General features: G+C 57.3%; 1 protein-coding gene across 1 annotated transcript in view; it reads right to left on the bottom strand.

Moving 5' to 3' along the window:
- Window positions 1-3,002, bottom strand: part of CRISPLD2 (cysteine rich secretory protein LCCL domain containing 2) — a 60,617-nt gene that overhangs the window by 33,478 nt on the left and 24,137 nt on the right. The window contains exons 5-6 of the mRNA XM_045293599.1: window positions 2,189-2,304; window positions 1,065-1,117 (exon numbers count right to left, since the gene is read on the bottom strand). Of these exons, the coding sequence (XP_045149534.1) occupies window positions 1,065-1,117; window positions 2,189-2,304 (169 nt within the window). The remainder of the gene's footprint in view (window positions 1-1,064; window positions 1,118-2,188; window positions 2,305-3,002) is intronic.

Genomic DNA, 3,002 nt, shown 5'->3' with positions numbered 1-3,002 from the left:
GGGGGGGGAGGGGGGCGCCTGGGAGACTCGAGCTGACCACACACTGCAGGTTCACTCGTGGAGGGCACTGAGGCTCAGAGAGGGTGAACAACTTGTGCAAGGACACACAGCCAGTGTCCTGAGGCAAATGGCCATCAAGGGCATCACACACATCTTTTGGTCTCCCCCACTCCCCACCCCCCCAACAAAAAAAATTTTAGAGCTCACTGCTATCAAGTAGATGCTGACTCATACCCTATAGGACTGGGCAGAACCATCCCAATGTGTTTCTGAGACTATAACTCTCTATGGGAGTAGAAAGCCCCATCTTTCTCACAAGGAGTGGCTGGTGGTTTCGAACTGCCGACCTTGAGGGTTGCAACCCCATGTAGCCGCTATCCTACCAGGGCTCCTCTGGCCTCCCAGTGCATAGAAAAGTCACGTTCACATTCTACCCCAGTCGGTGAAGCATGCTGTCTCACGGTGGAAAGGTCTAGAACGTTGGGACCCAGAGACACCAAGAGAGCACGGACCAGCTGGCTAGAGAATGACAGGCTGGGGACAGGCTGGTCACAAACCTCCAATTCATAAAAATAAGTGCAGCATCTGCGACGCGCTATCAGGGCAGGGGCGGCTGAAGGAGGCCCACCTGTATGTGAGGCGCTTGGGGGAGGGGGGGCAGCGAGTTATACAATGCACCGCAAACCACAGGGTCAGGAGTTCAAACCCACCAGCAGCTCCATGGGAGAAAGATGATATCTACCGCGGTAAAGAGTGTGGGTCTTGGAAACCCACAGGGCAGTTCTACTCTGTCCTATGGAGTTGCTGTGAGTCAGAATTGACTCAATGACAGTGAGGGTTTTTTTTGGGGGGGGGTATGTGAACATGTGTCAGCCAGACACTTGGGAGTAAAGTGTTTTACACATACATAACCCCTAAGAAAAGAGGTGTGGGTAAAGAAGGGGGCACAAGAACCAGTACCAGTCACTCCTCTGCCCACCCTGCCAGGAACCTCACCATCCTCATTCATCCCATCCTGACATGGGGGAGCGTCTCAAGAACCGCTGTTTCCCTCCCAACCGCACCCCACATGGCCACTTCCGACCAAACGAAGTGGGTGAGTGTGTTGCCATCCATCCTATCCCGGAGCCACCGAGCCAGGAGGGCCTGTGGGTGCAGGCTGACGGTAGACCCTGGGCCAGCCCTGCCCAAGTGGGTGCCATGTCCATCAGCCCTCCAATGAGGGTAGAAGGGCTTTGTGGCCCCTGCCATCCATGGTCCCTGCCATGCAGGGAAGGAACTAGAGTCGCCAGAACAAAGTCCAGCGTGGCTACTGGTTGTCTAGGGTGCTGCTTGCTCAGAGAGAGAGAGAGACTTGGAAGCCTCCCTGGACACCCAGCCAGCAGCTGTGACCACTTCTGACTCTATGCAGGTGGCCCCAGGAGGTGACAGCTGAGGCAGGCTCCTCCTTCCACAGCCCCTTGAGCCAGCAGCCCGTCTGGTCTGGGAATTTTGAATGGGTCTGCCCTTGCCACCAAGGAGTCCCAGTTGCACAGTGGGTTAGGAAGAGAGCTACAAACGTCAAGGCCAGCTGTTTGAACCCACCGGCTGTCCCAAGGGGGGAAGATGAAGTTTTCTGCAACTGTAAAGATTTATGGTCTGGGAAATCCCCAGAGGGAGTTCTACCCGGTCCTACAGGGTCACCGTGAGCTGGAATCGACTTGATGACAGGAGGTTTGTCTGCCCCTGGGACTACATGAGCCAGGAGGAGCCCACAGCCTGACATCTGACCCACCGAAGCCGAACTTGCCCGCCTGCACAACAGTGTGGTGAGCCATTTCCTTAAGAGAAATCCTCTCTCTCTCTCTCTCTCTCTCTCTCTCTCACACACACACACACACACACACACACACACAGGCTTAAAAACGTTTGTGGACTACTGGTAATGAAAATGTCCCACTAATTCTTTGAAAGGTATTCACACACTGGACACGAGAAGTCGTCATGCCGGCTGACATCACATGCCTCACCTGAGAGAAGTGGTCCCAGCCGCCACCCAACAAACCAACCGATTCAGCGCCAGGAGCCGGGAGCACAGAGTAGGACTGCCCCAGGGCTCCTCTGGCAGCTGGTTTTTAAGTGGATAATGGCCTGAGAATGATGCTAAATATCCACATGGCCCCCCCACCCGCCTCTCAATCATGCTTACTTGGGGGAGTAGTTGCAGACCAGATAGACGGCGTTCTCCCAGAGGTCCCCCCAGACGTTAATCCGCGGGCAGGTGTGCACAGCGCAGCCGACGCGGGTGGTGGTGGCCCACACGATCTGAAAAGACATCACAGTGGTCAGAGTCCGGGGTGGGGGGGATGGTGTCACCTGGCCTCGTTCTACAAGGTGCCAGTGCTGAAGGGGCGTGTCCTCTGTCCTTGTCCTCCCAGCTCTGTCTCCGGAGGTCTCCCGAGGCCAGAGCTCTCCCAGCCCCTCAGGTGGGGGTCAGCCGAGCTGAGCAGCAGGCAGGCTCGAACTTCAGACCTGGCTTCTCTGCAGACCCGCCCCCTGGAGCTGAAAAAAGCGTGTCCTTGAAGGTCTCCAAGGACCCCCAGACCCAGGCCCACAGTGGCCAAGGCAGCCTTCCTGGTGAACATGATGGAAGGAGCCCCCAAGCCCACTCCCAGACTTCCAACCTTGGGGTCCCTCCACCTCTATCCTCTCCTCCTGGGCTGGGGTCTCTCTGCCTCTCTTGGGGGAGGGCTTCTGCTCATACTTGGCTTCCAGGGACCTCGGTCCCCTTGTCCCTCAAGTGGCCTCACAGGGGGTGAGGGTGTCAATGCGGCCATGACTGACTCCTCAGTAGGCTGCCTGGCCCAGGTGGGTATGTCCAGAGTCAGCTCGGAAAGTGAGGGGAGGAGTGGGGAGGGGAGGTGGAGAGGTGAGCAGGGGGGAAGTTAAGGGGAGACGAGGAGGGCAGGGGAGAGGGGAAGAAGAAGGGAGGAGGGCAGGACAAGGGTGGGGTGGGGGAGGGA

Source organism: Echinops telfairi, unplaced genomic scaffold (assembly GCF_000313985.2).
Source record: "Echinops telfairi isolate 266 unplaced genomic scaffold, ASM31398v2 ScPeMD7_2291;HRSCAF=2852, whole genome shotgun sequence".
Taxonomy (NCBI): domain Eukaryota; kingdom Metazoa; phylum Chordata; class Mammalia; order Afrosoricida; family Tenrecidae; genus Echinops; species Echinops telfairi.
The sequence above is the reverse complement of the archived record's forward strand: the minus strand, read 5'-3'. Positions and strand labels throughout refer to the sequence as shown.